General features: G+C 35.5%; 1 protein-coding gene across 1 annotated transcript; it reads right to left on the minus strand.

Annotated features, from left to right (window-relative positions):
- Positions 1-579: 579 nt before the first annotated feature.
- LOC111629270 lies at positions 580-5,601 on the minus strand. The gene is made up of 2 exons (XM_023373151.1): positions 5,300-5,601; positions 580-1,624 (listed from the first exon to the last, which is right to left on the minus strand). Exons 1-2 carry the CDS (start codon positions 5,445-5,447, stop codon positions 888-890), a joined length of 885 nt encoding a protein of 294 aa, XP_023228919.1. The 5' UTR covers positions 5,448-5,601; the 3' UTR covers positions 580-887.
- Positions 5,602-19,785: the final 14,184 nt, after the last annotated feature.

Genomic DNA, 19,785 nt, shown 5'->3' on the forward strand with positions numbered 1-19,785 from the left:
CGCGGAGAATCCGTCCTCCGCTTCTTACGCGCGCCGGCGTAAACCGTCTACATTTCCCTCCACTCTCTTTCAGCTCGCCCCACACGTACTTTCGCTTCTCTCTTCCACCGCGGCGCCGTGGCGGTCCTACTTGTACCCACGGTGCCCGGCGCCACGGTGGAGAAGTTTCCCCGCCTCTCGTCCGTTTCTGTCGTTGGTATTTTCTCCCCGCCAGGAAAGAAGCCCGGTCCCGTTTCCGGCTAAATACACGCGGAGTCCATTTAGCAAATTTGGTCTCTGGTGCCAAGGGATAAATCCGTATTTCTGGCCATCGGTCGGGAGGAGCCGACATCCCCCATCCGTCCTTTCCGGTGAGGGAGAGCTTTGACTGCTTTTCCTCCCCGTGGGGCAGAGAACCCACCCCTTCGGCCCAATCGACCGTTCATCAGTCTCGTCGGGCCCGTTACCGGAAATTTCGTAAAGATTTCGTTTTTGGACGGACTTCTGTCTCGAACCTTCCGACTTTACTTACCGCCACGAAAAATCCGGGAGAATTTCTAGAAAAAAATAAGATTAAAGTATTTAACCAGGCGTCTTTGCTTCGTTCACAATTAACTTTATTGCTTTTTTAAATACACGGAGATTTCGTAGGGTACATTTCGTAATGGCGTCTCCAAGTACACCTTAGGTTCTACTTAACAAAAGTTACGGTTACGTGCGCGCTATCTATTGGAGTGCTGTGAACCCGGTCACGCGGGTGGGCGGAGTCCGGTGTATCCATTTTGGATGGTTTGTAGGCGCCCATCCGCCTCCACCTTTTCTTTTTAGAGGTCAGCGTTTAAAGAGAACCGCCCGCCGTGGAAACAAAACGGCGGAGGGCGGAGCCCGCTCCGTTCGTCTCTCCCACTTTAAACCATGCAGAAATTGATATTGCATTGGCCGTACACTTTACCGTAGTCGCGGGCTTCCACTACGCGTTTAGTATATATTCTGGGCAAGACGAATTTGCGCTTCAGTTGCAATTTGTCGGCCAGTCGCAGGGAGGCGGGATTGGCGTCTATGGCCATCATTATCAATCCTTTTTCCCCGGCGGCCGGAAACTTCTCCACCATTCGGCGTAACAGAAGTTCGGCTATTTCCGGACCGTCGGCATACAGGGGGCCCACCATGGTTAGTCCCCCGATGTCGGCCTTCAGGCAACCGTAACCGCCCACCTCTCGGCCCCTCAGGGCCACCAGGGCCACGGAGTCCGATTCCCTCACCAGGGTTCGCACTAGAACCCGTCGATCGTAACCCGCCACCCATTGGTCGTAGTCGACCACCGCCTCCTCGTAGTCGTCATCCACGGCTCTGACTTCCACCCCGTCCACCTGGGTGGTTAGCTGCTCTACCTCCACCCGCGACGTTTCGCAGACGACGGTTCGATGCGGGGATGCGTGAACGAATCCCGCTTTGTCCCTGTAAGTCTCCAGGTGTTCGGGCACCGAGTTCAGGAAAAGGTTGATGTCGGCTACGTGCTCCATGGCCCTCTTCCAAACTTTGCTACCTATTTTTTTCCCTTGGTGAGCGGGTTTGACCGCGTACAGACCCACGCAGGCCAGATCGGGGTTATTGACGACCGCCGCACACGTGCCCACCACTTCACCTGCGAGAAACATTTAATTATTATTCGCTTCTGGTCGGATTACTTAAAAAACTTATACTTATTCCGCACAAAGAATCGTAATTAAGCCATCGATAACGCTCCGAGTCCTCTCCTCGTACTAATCAGCAACGAAAATCTACAATTTCCTCACAAATTGATATTTCTCGAGTTATAATACGTTTACAAAAGAAGGAAATATCGCTTTCCCATTTCACTATTGCTATTCTTGTTTTATTCGTATTTTTTAAAATAGATCTCTGTTATACCGGAGAATACTTTACTTAACGTTCGATAGTTTTTCCCATAAAATAAAGCATTTACATTTCGTAACTGCATCCATTCGTACCGACTCGAATTTTGTTTAACCTATTTTAAGATTTACTTTATTCATTACGCAAAACAGTAGGCCTATAAAGATTCCCAAAACCCGTTATGATAATTAGGCTAATTATTCACTTAATTTGAATAAAAAGTCGCATTAATTTTAAATTAAATTTCGAGTAAAATCGACATTTAAAAACACCGTAATTTGTGAAACATGGGAGAAAAATGCCATCGGTGGGTGGATCCGACTGGGCTTAAATCGCCACTAAAATCGGACGACCCGACCGTATTTTCTTCCGTTTCCAAAGAGAATTTTGTCTGGTCGGTCGAAATACCACTCGATTAATTATTATAATTCAAACGGTTGGAAAACAAATAGCTTTAGCTCGTGAACCGCGGTTTTAATTTGCATGGGGAGTAAACCGGAAGAGTAATTTGTCGTTAACGTAAAACCCGATCTTCCCGGGTAATCGACTAATCTTACATTTAAACGATTCGACGTTTGATAAATAATTAAAATTTGCAAAGGAATTTATCCAAGCTAAATCCTATTAAGAATAAATTTGAGCTCTCGATCCTAATTATCACGTTTTAACTTAAATTACGAATTTGTCGTGGTTAAAATTCTACACCGACGATATTTTCCTTTATACTTTTATGGCAAGCGTAAATATTCGAATGGTTAATCCCAAAGTTTTCCTAATGTTCTCTTCCTTTCCTTTCCTTGGGGTCTGTCCAAATCCAAAAACCGTTCAAATCGTCGGTGTTACCAGAAATTCTTACGATAAACCAATCGACGGATAAACAAAATCGATATCTCGTAGGGAAAACAATTATTACATCCGTGTCGTCGGTACACTGCGCTAATAACCACGATAATATTTTTATAACGCGGTTTCGCACCTTACGGATCAACTACGAATTATTCCTTAAATAGAAAAACCACGATTTATCTCCATAGTGAAGACATCTCCCATCTTGCAATGCATAAAATACTGGATTTTATTTTATTGTCAGTTTCGAATATGTACAAATTCCCAGGCTCAATCCAAAATAAATATACTACGAGGTAAAAAATCTACCCGGGGAAGACTCGGAGAAATAAAATTATCCACGTTATACGCCGTTAGAGTTTAAAAAATGGCAGGAAGAAAAAAGAAAAGCCAAGGAAAAAGGAGAGAGAAAAATGAAGAGGGAAAGAACAAATAAGAAAATATTTGTGGCATGCGAGGCTTAAATGATTTTGTGTGTTTCTTTTTCGCTGTTTATTAATATATTAAGCTTAATCAATTGGTGAAATTTATGACTAATCTAAGTTATATTTTAATTTATATATCCTATAAATTTAAACAAATAATCGTTTGTATAAGTCTAAACATTATTATGATTAATGCTCTTGTCGTTTGTTGTATTGTAGAAAACGTTTACCAGAACCCTAGTTTATTTAAGGACTTGTTATATTAAGAAACACGCACTTATTGTAATTTAGTGGTAAAATAATTTTTAAAGTTTTAGGAAAAGTTTTTGTAACCTTCTGCCGAAGAGGAATGGTAGTTCGAAATGCCGTAAAAATATGAATAATGACTGTCGTCCTCTAGTTTTTTGCGCGCACTTCACGATATAATAAATCCTTAAATAAAGTAAGATTCTGGTAAACGTTTTCTACAATATTTAAGCATTATAATGAGAGAAAACGAAGCAAAAACGTTAAATATCAGCAGTTAATCATCAAATTTTAATTGATTTATTTAAATTAATGTAAGCAATTACAGTAGAACCTCGATTATCCGGACTGGTTGGGGATGAAGGTAGTCCGGATAAGAAAAAATCCGGATAATCGAAACAGATACTTTAATTTGTCTTTTAATGATAATACAACACGTTTTCTTTTCGATGACATATCGGTAATATTAAAAATAAATACTGTATTTAAATCGTGATCAAATTTTCAAGAAACAAACGTTCGTATTCAATTTGGACTACTACTGACCAACGTTAACAGACTACCTATTGTTTAAAAGGCCTCTGGTGGCGCGAGAAGACGGATTTTATAAAATAAAAAGCAGTTGAAACTGCATTTTTATGAATAAAAATTTGACAAACTATTTATCGTTTTATGACGAGTAAAATTTTTTCGTCGCGTTCGCGGCTTTTAAGTAATGCATAAACCTTCGAGGCGCGAGGCCCTTCGGACCGCGAGGCATAGGCGGTGGCCCACGTCGTCCATGCCTTACGCCGCCCTTGGTCATAGAAATGATGTAATTTGAATATAAATTATTTATAAATACGTATGTCAAGTTATATTTTTATTACTACGTAAAATATATTTAAGAGTTTACGACCACTGTGCTGAGTGAGACGTTGTTGAAACAAAAAAGTTACGCATTCCATCACGTACTGTACATAAACAGTGTCGTAATTCGCCAAGTGCAAATCAGCAAATTCGTAAAATTTTTGTTTATTTTGAACAATCCGGATAATCGAAAATCCGGATAATGGAGGTTCTACTGTATTTATCTTAAATTTGAAGTTAATCGCCGTCGGTCGCGGTACCCATGGAAATACACCAATCCGGTAATTTTTAATGGTACATTCTAGGGAATTTTTAATTTACCAGAGAAATAATTCTTCTGGTATAGTAGATTAGCCAAAAAAAAAATTTAAAAATCGGTTTAGAAAATTAGGATGAAATAAAATTTGAAATGATATGGGCTAGAGAAGGGAAACGTCAATAAAGAAGTAATTAGATTTAAAAGAGTTCCCGTTTCCTGTTTTATTTGATTATCGAAATGAACGGAGGCAGATGCGCGTCCTGCTTCGTTTCATCCGACAGCTGTCGGCTCTCGTTAGCTTTCCCCGGGACCGTCCAGGCTAAATATCACGTGTACTGTACCCATCCCACCAGTTACAACAGTCTACAGTTGTATATTTAATAATGCTGCAAAGCTTCGTTTTGCCCTTTACGCATCCGTTCTGTATACTTTTTAAATATTTTTTAAATTAAATTAACTCCCTATTTACCAGTCGGAATATTCCCACCGGTGGATCGTAACAGACTTTTCTGTTCTTTTTCTATCAGTTATTTTACTTGACCTAAAGGGAAAGGACAAAGGCGGAACAGTAGTAGTAAAATCGCAGAAAAACTTATCGACCTACAAAATAAAAATGCGGAATAACGGATTTTGTGCGCAGAATTGTGGGATTGCGAAAACGCCCAATCAATCAATAACGCGGGGTTTGCATTAAAAAATATGCAGCAGAGTTTTTAGCGGGCGACCTAAGTAGGACGGTAAGCGAAAGAGACCGAGAGTAAGACGGTAGTTAGAAGAGAGTAAGTAGAAATGAGTTTACCGTCGTCGAGGAGGGCGACGTAGAATCCTCGGGGGTCGAAGCTGCGGAAAGTGTAGAGGGACTGGCTGCCTTCCGACAGTCCAACTTCTCTCCAAACGGAAAGGGCCGCCGGGATGTCTTCCTCCGTCATCAGACGTACCTCCGCCATGGCTCGTGCACTCCGACTGGCGATCCCGTTCGCCCGTCGATCTAATTATGTAACGCCAAGGACGACTCTTCTCCAATTTCGCTTTCGGCATTCCTCTCTTTCTCTTCCCCACGGCCTGCCTTCTCCCTCCCCTGTCCATTTACTCCTAACACACGTTGGCTCCTTCGACCCGGTCTGCCGACTATCCAAAATATGGTTTAAAGAGACGGGCCGTTGGTTTAAAATGCTTCGTTGTGAGAACAACAAACCGTATTATCCGCCACTCGACTTCGGTCGGCCGATGCCGTTCTTTCCTCCGACATTTCGCACGCTTTTTTACCAAATTTATCCAATTAAATTAACTTGTATTTAGCATTTTAAAAGCTTTTCTTTAAATTATATTCGAAATTTACTAACCAATATTTCGGTCCTTAATATATCCTATATACTTTTTGTAAGTTACTCCGGTGTAATTTTAAAGAATAAATTAACATGCAAATATAACCTACTGTATTTTTATATATTTAAGTTTATTTTTGTATATTGCCCTGGTTAATAAATAAAGAATTATATAAAGGCATTTAATTAATTTCACGTTTTGTCTGACCCTTTTTTGACCCAATACAGCTAGAAATATTCGTTTTGTTTTTTTCCGGAGGAGAATATTACAACTTTTTTTTTTTGTCACTTTTAAATTTAAATTTGCTTTTTGTTTTCTACACATTTCTTTTTGCAATTATTCTAGTTTTTCGAGTTCTTCATTAATATATTAGAGTCTATGTACGTGTAATAAATTAATGCACAATCATGTATATAATTACTTTATATATAAAAGTACACGTACCTTAATTCCTTGGATAGCGATAGATTTAATATGATTACGAATTGCCGGATTAAATCCAAACGAAGTTAAACGAGTGTGGATTTTAATAAAGGCGTAAAATTAATTTAAAATATCGATTTTCGGAGATAAAATGCTAAAACATTTTAAATGATTAAATTTAATGTTTTCGACTGGTTTGACTCTTTCTCTTCCTAAAGTATGGAAGGGGAAAGACAGAAAAATAATTAGAACCGGGCTCAAATCATATCGATCGATGACGGATAAATGGCGGGAATGACGGCGGTTGAGAATTATTTTGAACGAGAAAACGACATAAAGTGTAAAGTTGCAGTGGAAAATAAAGGATGGGAAGAGAACGAAATTAGAAAAATCGGCGGAAAATAAGAGTGTAACGAAAGCCAATTACTCCGTCCGATAAAGTGTGACGTACATTTTATTGGGTGTGACGTATACAGTACATTTTTAAAAAAGTGCCGAGCCGAATAATGGAGGAGAATGCCGAAGTAATAATAACGCTTTAAATGAAAATATTATGGATTAAAATAGAATCGAAGCAAGAAACGATTAACGAAAGAATATTTCAAAATGTGTCGTAGGATAAAATAGGGGACCTTTATAAATTAATAAAATAACTTATTTATTTATAAAATGATTAATAATTATACATAAACCTATATAAAATACTTGTATGTGATTTTAATTCATACGAAAGAAGATTGTATAATTCGTATCGTCCTCTAATTATTTCTCTTTCGTACGATTATAAAATCCAATTTAACCGGCTGAAAATACTAAAATATAAATATAATAATTGTCGTTAGAGGTTCGGTGTTTACTTCGCCTTTTCGATAGAATAACGAGCAAAATTATTAGAAAAAAAAAATTTTAATAATTCTGTACATACGTCATACCTCTACATACTCTATTCTGTACATACGTCATATCTGTTACAGTACATACTCGTACTTGATTTTTATCAAAACTGGACCGAACAAACATTAAATAATTTATTTTATAGTTTCTGGAATGCATAAAATAAAAATGTGTCGCAATAAAATATAAAGTGTGCTTTAATTTCTGTAATTATAGGATGGTTCGAAATTCATCTAACCGCTGTAAAGACTAAATTGTCTTAATTAATTGCGATATTTTACTATTTTATGGAAATTTTTTTCTGATTAAATTTCTGTCGTTTTATACAGAAATTCATTCTACCATTCATCTTGACGTCTGAACTAGGAATATACAGAACGTGGTTAACTGACTTTTGAGCGCATCGTATCAGTTTTCCATTTTTTAATACAATAAAACCCCGATAACATAACATCATCGAAGTATAACGTGTACGTATCGCTCGTTACGTAACTTAACGTGTACGTATACGTACACATTAAGTGCATAATAAACCATGTAAAATTTCTACTTTTTATATATAATTAAATTCGCTAAGGTATTAAAAAAAGGCATAAAAGTGACGTTCCATTTTATAATTTTTAATCCGTTTTATCCCAAGGAATATCGTTCCCCGGGCAATGGGACTAGACATACTTGGAGACATCTATCTTGTACTATAAAATGTATAAATATAATTACACTCAAGGATAATTATAATAATTTATTAAAGACTAATTACGGAATTAATCGAGCGGCAGTTATAATTGATTATAATTACGCTACGTTGCCATAATCGGCCCTGGACAATTATAATAAAATAAATTCGAAATATTTATTTGTACAGTGTTTTTCTTCTATGAGTATCGAAGAATAATGGATAAGAACGACACTAGAATAAATAAACTGAACCAAATAAAAATATATTTAAAGGTGTACCGCTTAACAACATATATATTAACGATTAATAATAAAGATTAGGATGTAATTACTACGTAAATAAATTCCTTAAATTTTTATTTATTTAGAAGATATTTGAAGTTTTAACAAAGAAAAATATAAATTTTCTCCCTGGATTATGTTTTAAATGCCAATCGAAGAAAAATTATTAGATCATTAAATGCATTAAACTTTATTAAAATTTATTTTTAAACGAGGCATTGCTTGGTATTTATGTTCGTCCGTTTGTCTATCCGTTTATTTATTTATTTTGTATTTATAGACTATTTCCGTAATTAATCGATATTAGGAATTTCGATTTTCACAATATAACTTATACAATTGTGTAGGCCTATCATTTTATTTGCAGTTATTTTGTATTCATGCTTTTAGAATGAATAAAATTCGCGGTCTTTCGATTTTCAATTCAATTCAAAATAGAATAAAGTTGGCCAATATACTCCGGCTTAATCGCTTAATCGTCATATTGTGACTACAGTCGACCCCCTATAACACTTGATTATTCCGTTTTATTACGAATTCCATGTTGTACGAGTCACTTAGATTTTGCAAATACGTGTGCCGTTCAGAGCCCTGCACACATATTTATAAAATCTAAGTGACTCGTACAACATGGAATTCATATAAAACGGAATAATCAATAGTGTTATAGGGGGGTCGACTTGTATATAAATTATTTTATTTTATTTAAAGTAGATTAAAAATTCGAATTCTCTACGTAATTTTAAATTTTCAGACACTTTTATTACTTGTAAATCATCTCTTTTATGTAACAATTTTAGAAAATTAATTGAAAATTGTTGAATAGTTTTTCTCTTTATTTGCATTATCTTGGTAACGAGAGGAGGCAGAGGAATGAATAGATAAATAAATTTAAAATTGAAAGCTTAACTAAATATTTTGTACGTAATGAATTATTTTAAATCCCCAATTAAACGTGACATTAGAAAAGAGAAGAAGAATCTAAGTTTTATTGTAAAGAATTTAATACCTGGTATTATATTTTCAAAACAATCGTCATCTCAAGTCGTCTCTGCACGGCATCCGATTTACGAGAAAATTTACAAAGTTAACACAAGGTTAAAATCATTACTAGTTTCGCCTAAAAAGGTCGAGTAAGCTTACATTTTTTTTTTATTGTTTGTTATAATAGATAACCTATCCGTTATAACCTCAGATCAGTCGCGTACTGCAGTTAAGAAATACAATTACAATTTTCATTAAAATTGTTAGTAATTAAAGATGTCTACGCTCGAATAAGTAGATTAAGGGTCGACTACCAATGTTTTTGTAAATCTAACTGACGCGCACTCCTCGTGGCACCCGTAGCCATAATTTCTCCAAGTAATTCTTTTCATAATACTCTTTTCCGTGGTCCGAAACGAATGCCATTTAGCTATAATGCTATTAGGATGGCCCTTGTTAACACGGAGGAAATTAAATTTTAGAATTTCTTTGGACTCGCCCTTCAGAATTGTTCCAAGTAACATAAAAGTCGTGTATCCGACATTTTATCTGAATAGAACAATAAGAAATGGTGCCGAGCGACGAAATGTTTGGTGTCCTACGTCAGGTAACCCGCGTTGTTCTAATTACGGAAATAGTACCACATAACATTGAAGTAAGGATGGAAGAAACTTAATCCCGGAAAACTGAAATACCATCGTCTCTGAGAGGAAAATAGGCCTATCTTCTTGCCAACTCGGAATACCGAAAGTGTTTCCAAGTTCCTGCTTAAAAAATGTGCGTTTAGGAGCCAAAACCGCTACGTTTCCCGCTGACAATGATAGGATATTTTTCCTGCCACACAAAGGAAAAAATTTGTAGGGAAAAAGTTGTATTGGACACAAGTTCGATGAGAGTAGAAGGAATTTCCGACTCTGTGGAAGAGGGTGAAGTTCCAAGCATGTCTGGCTCGTCGTCCTTCTTCCCTCTGCAATCTTTGTCTTCCAGTAAGAAGAAAGGTAGAATTGATTTCGTTACAGAGAAGTTGCTATCTGTTCTTGACCAGGGTAAAATTAGTAACCGTTATGCAATGCATATGTTACCGGCAAAGTATGAAAATCCGGCATTCTATAGAATACCTAGGCATTGTATATAATGCCTGGCGTTTTTAGGCAATCTGTGAAATATGAGAATTATTGCATACTTTCCCTAGGCATTGTATATAATACCTAGGCATTCTATAGAATGACAAATGCTATTTAGGCAAAGTATGAAAAAAGATTCTGATAAGGCTATTATATAAATGACGTGCATTCCTCAAAAATACAAATGTTATTCTGAAAAAATAATGAGAGTGCCATTAAAAAAATTTATTCAAAATACGTAANGTTTCAACTAGTTAAAACGCGTTCTAACTAAAAACGGGTTTTGACTGTAACATATATATATAATAAAACTCTGTGTCTATATAGGCTATAAATCATATTCGAAGTACAGTAAAAAGCATCACTGTGTATATATGTTGATGCTTCGTCCGAATCTATTTTTCTCAGTAGAAATAACGGAAAGCGAATTAATCCATTCCCAGATCCTAAAGTTTAGGATTGTCCAACCTTTTTTCCTAATGGGCCAATTTAGAAATTTAGGTACTGTACATTCAGCGGGTCACAAAGGTAGTTAATATAAATATATGCTTTTAAAAAGTTCAAAATGTGAATATCAAATTTTAATAACAAATATATATTATTACCAAATATATAGATATACAGCAATTACAAAAAATACTGTATTATTGACAGTAAAAAAAAAGAAATTATACTCACACAAAATAAATAATAAATTCAGTGCGATTTTTGACATTGCTTTCCTTTTATAATATTGTCGATATGTTTTTATGGTACTAGTATTAATTCTAAGAATCTTAGTTAAATAAGAATCACTTAACTTATTTCTTTCAGCAGTTTTTATGTTTTTCATGAACGAAATTAATTGTTCACAACGATATGTACTACCCCATATGCATAAGTTCTCTAGATCAGTGGTCTACAAAGTGGAGTGCGCGTATCCCAGGAGGTACGCAAAGTGATACTTGGGGACACGCCAAGTTTCCCTTCAAAATACTGTATGCGTGTCCTATACAGTCAAAATACTGTAATTCTAATTCAAAAAGAAAATTTGTAATTTAATTTATATGTAGTATATATTGTTTAAAATAAATAAATAATAAATAATTTGATTTTTGACTATACACACATATATATATTATATTATATTATAGGAGATACAACTTATAATTATTTTCGTCTTATGGGTATGCGATTTAAAAAAGTTTGGAGATTACTGCTCTAGGCAAAACAGTTTTCTAATACCAATTACGTCATTATGACATCAAAATAGTGAAACGAGAATAAGTTTTATGACGTACTTTACCAAAATAAATGAAAGTATACCTAAAAAAATTAAGGGTTCAGTGGGCCGCATAAAAATATTAAGTGGGCCGCGCCGCGGGTTGGACATCCCTGCCCTAAACGATACTCATTTCGATAAAGTTAAAACAGCGAATATACTTAATTTTAGGTAAAAATGACACAATTAAATGCCATAATGATAAATTAAAACACGAAAAGAATAAATAAAATACGTAAATACGTCTAATAAAATGGAAATAGCATTTACCGGTGGCACGCCATCCACTTCCAAGTCTTAAATATTGCCCGTCACACACACCGTAGTGTGCCATTTTCGTCTCGATCGTCGACAAGCTTGCTCTCAGAATTCGTTGCTTCCAACACTTCTCGGATGCCACGGTTAATACGTAAATCTTGCGTTAGATCCAACTGAGAGTTTTTGCCTATTACTTTTCAAAACTCAAATCAAAATTAGAACTTTAAAGTTTCGTTTCTTACAATTTAGTAAATTGTTTGGTGTTTTTACTTTTAGTTTTACTTTATTAATTCATTAATATATAGAATTAAATAAAACGAGTTAAATAATTCTATATATAGCCTATATGAGTAGTGCNTCGAATCGTTGTTTCATGTCTATAGACCATGACACCTTCTTCAACACTACAGCTTGCTCCTCCATTTTCATGGACCACAGTAAAAAACTAATTTTTTGTTGAACAAATTTAAGTAAAATTGCGTATTTTGACACTCCCGAACAAACCGCAAAGTGCAACTGACAAATTCTAAGCCTGAGCCGCTCGTTAAAAGTCATGTGCCTTGCCACGCGATATTTGAAACGAAACGGAGATGTATTTCATACTTTGCCGGTTTCTCATTTGGCATTCTATAGAATGCCTAGGAAATCTGTAAAATATAAATCGTTTCATAGATTGCCGGCTAGTTTTAGGCATTATATACAATGCCTAGGCATTCTATAGAATGCCGGATTTCAAACTTTGCCGGTAACACATACACTAATGACAACTGCTGAAGCTTTAGGCGATGCTACGAGTTTGGACAGGTATTCACTGCAGCGGGTAACAAAAGAATTTAGAAAGAAGAAAGCTTAAGAACGTCACCTAAATTTTCGTTTAGGAGTACGAACTCCTTTGTCCATTAGGGCACCGTACTTTTTTCCAAGTTTACGAAACATGAAACGGTTGAGAGGTTATTAGTTGTAGTATCGTTAGAAGGGAACACGCAACTGCTTGGTGTTTCTAAACTTGAAGATGGAACTAGAAGAATCATGCAGAAGTAGTACGTGGTGGACTTGAAGAATGGAGTATTACAGAGAAAGTTAAGACTGGGTTAACTTCTAACACTAGTTATCTGAAAGGAATTTGTGTTTTATTGAACATTTCCTGGACGGAGACTTGCTCCAATTGCCTTGCCAACGGCACATATTGGAAACAGTACTAAGAGCCTAGATGAAGTTGTAGAACAATTCGTTCATAGCACTTCTGACCAAGTGTTGTAGTTCCGTTTGAATTATTCGCAACAATGGCGGTGGAGGATAACTAAGGAAATTCTGGAGCTCAATGTAATTTTTCTGGGGAAATTCCACCTTACCAGACACCTTTTCGCTAACCAGGTGCTTTCCACCGTGCCAGGTGGCTTATTGTTGTTTCGGAAACAATTCCATCTGAAAGATGCAGAAAAAAGAGCACTTAGAGACATCTTTTTTTGCCGTAAACTTGTATGTTGAAGCCTCCGGGTGTCCAAACGCCGTTGAACACCAATGACTTTTTGAGAAATGCTGCTCGTCAAGTTTACATAGCGTTATGAAAAACGCGGTCCTTAAGGCCATTTTTGACAAATTTTTTTTTTCAATTTTTGGAATGTTTTTTAAGTCTCCAAATTTTTGCAAAAATTTTTAATATATATTATATATGCGTTCCCTCTTTGGCATTTGTACAAGTTTATATCAAAAGATGCTCAGAGTTATGAGGGATGGGCGAAAAATTTTTCTTGTTTAAGGGCTGCAGTTTACCAAGAAGTTTGGGAAACCGCGCCTTAAAGCATTGGCGGAATATCCAGATATTCAAGTTTACCAGGTGGCTTTACAAAAGTTCTGTGGTCATTTGTGGTATTTGGCTCCCGAGATAATAGCTGTTTCTTTGTTTGATGCACGTGTCCGAGGAAATAACTGAAAGTGATTGAAACTGTGAAATTCTCTGTCTACACTAGAGCTTAGTCACACGTATAACGTTAAAGTGCCAACTTTGACCGTTACTACCTCCAAGTTCGACGAACCGATTTGGATGAAATTTAAATATTCAATGTCTACGATGAGTACTACGGACGTCTTAAATTTTGAATAAATTCATTGAATCGTTTTGTACTTACGCAATAGGCATTTTGTCGCTTTTACCGTTTAGAACGAAAGAGAATACAATACCAAGCTGCCGAAGACTCTAGGAGTCTGCATGTACTGAATAGCTCTTTCCAGAGCTGATCACCTCTTTTGAAAGTTTCATTGAAAAATATCGGAGTAAGGTGTATTCGCTAAATAAGGATAATCTTTCTTTTTATAGAGAAAACACTAATATTTCCACAAGATTTTTTAAATGATTTTCAAAGCACCTGCCCTTTGCAACTACATCAAAAACTACATCAATCGAAGAAGACTATTCCACCGTCTTTGATACAATTAAAGCGTAAACATCGGCAGAACTTGTTGTTCTCACTATTTCCAGGTGATTTGATAAACGTTCTTCGTCTTTTGGTAATTTGACGCACAAGAACGTATTTATGTCACATTAAAGTGTGTGATGAGAAGAATAAGATATAGATACTGATATTTTCCAGTTAACGTGCATTTATTTATCTGTTAGTAAAACACTGATGGAAAGCGCGGGTTAACAACGGATGTAAATAAGGTCCGTCATTGATGAACCAAATAAGGCCAGTGAGCCTTATTTAGTTCATCAATTTTCTTGTATGCGTTTTAGTACAAGCCTCATAAACACATTCTGTAAGATATAGTAATGTATATAATAATAATAATTTCAGAAATTGCCGGAAGAAAGGCTCAGAGTATAAACCTGGGTATGGCTGTAAAAATTAATAGATGCGTTGTCAGCGATTACTTTGATAAGCTGAAGGATATATTGGCCCAATTAGATATTTTCCACCAGCCCCATATATAGACTAGAAAGACTGTAGATTCACTGGCATAAACATCAAAGTGTATATGCCAGAAAAGGAGAGAAAAAAGTGCACCTTGTATAATCCGAACATGATGAAAACGTCAGGTTGTCTCGTGTGGAAAGGCACCGAGTCAATTCATACCGCCCGCGATTATTTTTAAAAGGGAAAAAATTAAATCCCGAATGGAAGGATAATCTTCCACCCGCAGCAACTTTTATTATTTTGCAAAATCCGTGATGGATCTTGCAGCTGGACCTAGTGTCAATGAGAAAAGAAAGCTTGTTCTGTTATTTATGCAGAGAAGATCGAATTTCCGACAATAGGCTGTGTGTACGGTGTTCAAAATATGTTCATGAAGAGTGCGTTAGGCTTATGGCTAAAGACAAAATAGTCAGTATTTTTTTTTTTTTTTTTCGTTTTTTGCCCAAAATGTGATGTTTAAGCTGTTTCTTGTATTTTATTGGGTTTAAATAACTTACAATTATTGTAATTTAATTAGCTCTTACTTTTTACCTTAATCAATAAATTATTCTTCACGTATGAGTCTTATTTGGACTCATACGCAACTAATACTCCCTGTTATATAACTTTCGGAAAATGTATTATTACAGAAAACATTTCGAACGATGCTAACTTTACTTTTTGATTTCCGCAAGTAAACATCTTACAGGACGTTGCAGTACAACTTTCAGACGTTTTCCTCTAATAATGAAAATATAAAACGTCTTAAAACGTTAGGTGGGCCTTATTCGACGACTTACCTTATTTATAAAATAATAGTCCATTTTTTAAATTTTAACTTATTTTTGGTCAATTGGCTATCACGTGACTATCAGATGAATATAGAATTATCATGAAAACTATTCTATTACGAAGTTATTAATGACTGAAAATACTTGAAATCCCACAAAAATACTATTGGAATACCTTTATCTATTTATTTATTATTATTATTAGTATACTATTAATTTATAGTAATTCGAACACAAATCAATTATTGTATTTATTCAGACACTTGACAAATCTCATCATTAAATTTTATTCAGTTGATATGTGTTCATTGTATTTTTATACGTTTCGGGCATTCTTTGCCCCTCTTCATCCAACTAAAATAAAAGTTCGCAAGTTACAACAGTTTTATAAACAAACAAATAAAATCATGTTTTCCAAAACATACCTTTTTTCATTACAGATTACTGAAAGTTAAAATTATAAAATTTTTCTGCACATTTAACTCGTTTGTAAGGTTTGTACCTTTAATTTAAAACACTTTTACACACACGACTTCTTATTATTATAAAAGTGTTTTAAAGGTACAAAAACGTTGTAGTTTCCATAGAAGCGCCTGCCTAACCTTTTCCAATACCGAAAAAGTAATAAACTATTCTGAAAATCTGATTAAAGTAAGATAAAATTTAAAGGCTGCTATCAAAGTTTAGAACATTAAAAAAGTACAAAGCATTTCAAATTTGCAGTTGGTAATTTCCAGACTAGGATGACACGTCCCTACCGCCGAATTACCCGAGATTTCCATTTAGACGCTTAGCATTGTGCCATATTGTGATTTTCCAGTTCGTCACAGTCACCTCAAAATATTATTCGGAACCAACCAAACTTTACCAAAATTATTAATTATTTTCATAGCGAAACAGATTCAAACGTTCCCCGTACAACTCTGTTGCAGAGTTGTACGGGGCACCTTTGAAGAACTTAAAATTGGAGACCACCCTAACCGATATGTAGGCTATACATATATAGGTATTATCGTCATCATATCGATATAAAAAGCTAGCCGCAATATATTACAAGCCCCGTTATAACGGATCTGGCATTAGTACAGATGGCCGATGTCGGTCCGATCAAAATTATAGGAAAATTATAAGAAATGTCATTGACCATAACGGATTCCTGCTACATGGACTATATTTCGGATTCTGCAGACCACCGTCCTTCCGTTATTACCGACACTTTTGTCGGCATTTCATCTACGTCTTCGTAGTCATCAAACCTCGGTTTTCGAACATAATTATTCCTAAAAGTTGTTCGAAAAGCGAACATTTTTCCATAAGAAACAATATAAAATGGATTAATCCGTTCCCGACCCCCAAAATAAATCTTTTTTTTATCTTTTCAGCTGTATTGATTATCTATTCGTTTGTATTATATTTAATAATACATTTTTGTTATTAATTTGACTTAAGCACCATTAAACGCCAATTCTTGGGTGCCATTTAGGCTATGTGACGCCAGTGTCAATTAATCGCGGCAATCCCTTTATATGGGCGGCAGAAGTTTCAATTTACCCGGCTTTACAGGCTGTCCTTACTTAATCGCTGTAATCGCATGATTAACCGCGTTAATCATGGCATACATGTACAGTACTGTATTATAAAATGGCAAAAAGCTTATTTTGAGAGTAGAGATGAGTTTTATAAAAAATTGTAATTGGTAATAACGAGTAAAATCGTCATTAAGTTCGACCATACAGGAGATACACTCGAGATCCTTTATCTCCACCCCTCTACGTTTAATCGTCAATATTTAATAGCATCGTCCCCCTAATAAACTTTCTTGCAAAATTTCAAAAATTTTTGACAAAAAGCACTGGAGTTATTAAGTTTCAAAGTAGGTGTACAAAACTGTGTCCTCCACACACACAAACATCCATACATACAGAAAAAAATCCCTAAAATTTTTGCATTTCTCGATTAACCCGAAAATAGAAATCTTGGAGGTCATTTTTTGACCGATGGCCATACTTTCTCTTTTATATATGTTCCCAGGAAAGGAAAAAGTGTTTCCCTCAAGCACGTGGAAATCTAATTTAAATAGCAAGGCCATGGTCGATTCTTTTGGCGACTTATAATAACGCCAGGCCATGTCGGCGCCACCGACTTTCTTTAACTTCTTTGTAATCTGTGTCAGACTCTTGCCCAGTCGCTTGTTCTGCAACCGGTGCAGTTATCAGTTGGAAATTCCGATTTGTGCGAAAACCGAGGTTTGTCTGTAATATAAAATTCATTTTTTAGTGATTTTTTCGACGTAGGTTTTTTCATTACGTTGACTACTTGTCTTAGTATCGTTTTCCCTACCGACCACCAGTGTCGGATTTGTGTAAAGCGAAGCCAAGGATTATAAAAGGAAACGAAAAGCTTTAGAATTATAATTTACATGTATTGTTTTTACAATTGTAATAAAATCTGTCTTATATAAACTTACTTTACAACCGAAATTTTGTCCACAGTATCCACGTACGGGAATGGACGAGTCGTTATTACTGTATAGGCTACGGTATATTCGCGGTAACGGATCCGTCGAAACCATGAACAAATACGTGGATTTGGTATCCAGATACAAAGGAAGCATCCGCCGACTGCAGATATTTTCTTCGGTCTCCTGGCGGCCCGTTATATCCAGCTTTTAATGTATATCGATACAAAAAATTATACTCTTAATTATGTAGTGTATAAAGAAACAAAACAGTCGTTATCACCAGGTATTAATGTTCGACCGAGACATATAGTAACAGATGTCGATATTTCTCTGTACTGTAGTTACAATTTTCTCCCGTAGATGGCGGACGTATTCCTATTATAGAATATTTTCTGATTTATAAATTTAATTTTTTTTCTTTATTTAGTTTTTGTTTCAATTTTTAATAAAAAAAATAAATAATTATTTAATAATTTTTTTTATTAAATTTAATTTATTTTTACACGAGACGAATTTAACTGCGTAACATCATTTCTGTTCGGACACGATTCCGAAAGAAAGTGTCTTAAATAAAGTGGCATTAACTTAATTAAATAATTTTATATAATTAATTAATCGGCTAAATGAGCGACATTTGTATTTTTATTTTGTTTTTTCGCCAGTTGTGGAGAGACCGAAAGAAAAGCCGGCCAGGGTTTCTTTAGTAGTCGCTTCTTTATCGTCATCTCCCGCAGTCTATTAATACAAAGACAGAAATACGGAGCTGCTTTCCTTTATATTTCCTCTATTCTAACCGTTATGTTTCTTTTGGCCCCTCTAACTTAACATTTACAACCCTGGTATGCTTTATTGATGATGCCGACGTTAGATCTTAATAAATCAAACTTTTGTTAGAGAAGTATGTCTATTCAGAAATCAGTTTTCTGGGTGACATGTTCAAGAGTTTTCCCATCCCTTCCGTTCTCTTTTTCTTTGGCTCGATTCCGTACGTGTCCATACAAACTGCTTCTTAGTTCGCCTTCCACACAAGCCCACTGTTTTCTACGTTAAGAATATCCAAAGACATATTTTTTTATCAGAAACACGCGCCGAATGGTTAAAAAACCATTTTTTTGTTATTTATTACGGGAATTTGATTTCATCCGAATGAATTCTAAATTAGATGATAAAGCGTCCTAATAATTCTTAAATGGTAATTAGTAATACATTTCTTATTGTAATTTATTTTTTAAGTAATTATGATAATTTTTTACTTTGGTAAGCAATAAAAATATTTAATTAAATAGACAATAGAAATAACTTTAAATTAGAATTTAAAATTTTTGACGCTTCCGACGGTAAGAATTTATTTAACTTGGCGTATAATTAGGGGTGTAGCGCGGTACGTAATGCTTAAAACAGAAGAAACCACAGTCTCGTATAACAGTTTGGAAGTTTTCTTGCACGGCCGATTACTCGGGCAAACAGGAAGAACATCCGGATATCTGATTCTGTTATCTAACGTCATTATCGCTTTTCGAATCCAAAAGGAGTCGCTTCTCCTGTTTTGTGCCGTGGTGTTTGTACCGATATCGATCTATCCGGACGCCAGAGAACACAAGGTCGAGTATACGGGTTAACAAAGAATACGCTTCGTCGTTTCTACCTTTAAACGTAAATTATAGACTACCAATTACTAAATAACACGGCGTTTAATTTGAGTTTTGGGGTTTTAAATTTCTGGTATACGGTAGGCCTTTTTAATTCTTCCAAGATAAATAGGATATTCATTTTTGGAATTTGATTTCCGTTTCCAGTACCCTGCCAGGATGCAATTACGTTATGGGAATTTATTAGAAATCATATTTTTGTATCGTGGAGAATTAATTATAAAACGTTTAGAAACGTAGGGGGATAAGCACACCACTCG

The sequence above is a fragment of the Centruroides sculpturatus genome, unplaced genomic scaffold (genome assembly GCF_000671375.1).
Source record: "Centruroides sculpturatus isolate CEXI.00-Female unplaced genomic scaffold, Cexi_2.0 scaffold514, whole genome shotgun sequence".
Classification (NCBI taxonomy): Eukaryota; Metazoa; Arthropoda; class Arachnida; order Scorpiones; family Buthidae; genus Centruroides; species Centruroides sculpturatus.